The 425-nt window shown below is 70.6% G+C and overlaps 1 protein-coding gene across 1 annotated transcript in view; it reads left to right on the top strand.

Annotated features, from left to right (window-relative positions):
* Nucleotides 1–223: 223 nt before the first annotated feature.
* The window catches only part of TTLL11 (tubulin tyrosine ligase like11), a 45945-nt gene continuing 45743 nt past the window's right edge, over nucleotides 224–425 (top strand). The window contains exon 1 of the mRNA XM_014942742.1: nucleotides 224–345. Coding sequence (XP_014798228.1) covers nucleotides 224–345 — 122 coding nt within the window. The remainder of the gene's footprint in view (nucleotides 346–425) is intronic.

Raw genomic sequence — 425 nt, 5'->3', positions numbered from 1 at the left:
GCACCGCGCCCCTCTGCCTCAAGGTGAAAAATCACTCCACCGCACGGTAAGGAATGGATTTAATATCTAAGACACGCGGGCAGGGGTTTCGGTGGCCAAAGACAACGGCTGCCAGACCTGTAGGAGCGCCCTGAGGCGATCGCCACCTACGGGGCAGAGACTTCCCTCCCGACGCCGCCCGCTTCCAAGATGGCGGCCGCGCCCCGCCCCGCGCCTTTCCGAAATGGCCTCCCCGGAAGAGGCCGGCGGCAACTGCCCGATCCCAAAATGGCCGCGGCGGCCACAGGACGTCATTGCCGGCGGGGGGCGGAGGGAAGCGGGGGTTCCCCCGCCTCACGGCGATTGGCCCCTCGCGCGCCCCGTCCTCCGCGCGGCTGTCATGGCAACGGGCGGGGAGCGGGGGCGGCGGCCGGGCCGAGGCAGCG

Source organism: Calidris pugnax, unplaced genomic scaffold, assembly GCF_001431845.1.
Source record: "Calidris pugnax isolate Ruff unplaced genomic scaffold, ASM143184v1 scaffold102, whole genome shotgun sequence".
In the NCBI taxonomy this organism is placed as follows: Eukaryota; Metazoa; Chordata; class Aves; order Charadriiformes; family Scolopacidae; genus Calidris; species Calidris pugnax.
Note: the sequence above shows the minus strand (reverse complement) of the source record. Positions and strands in the feature narration are given on the sequence as shown.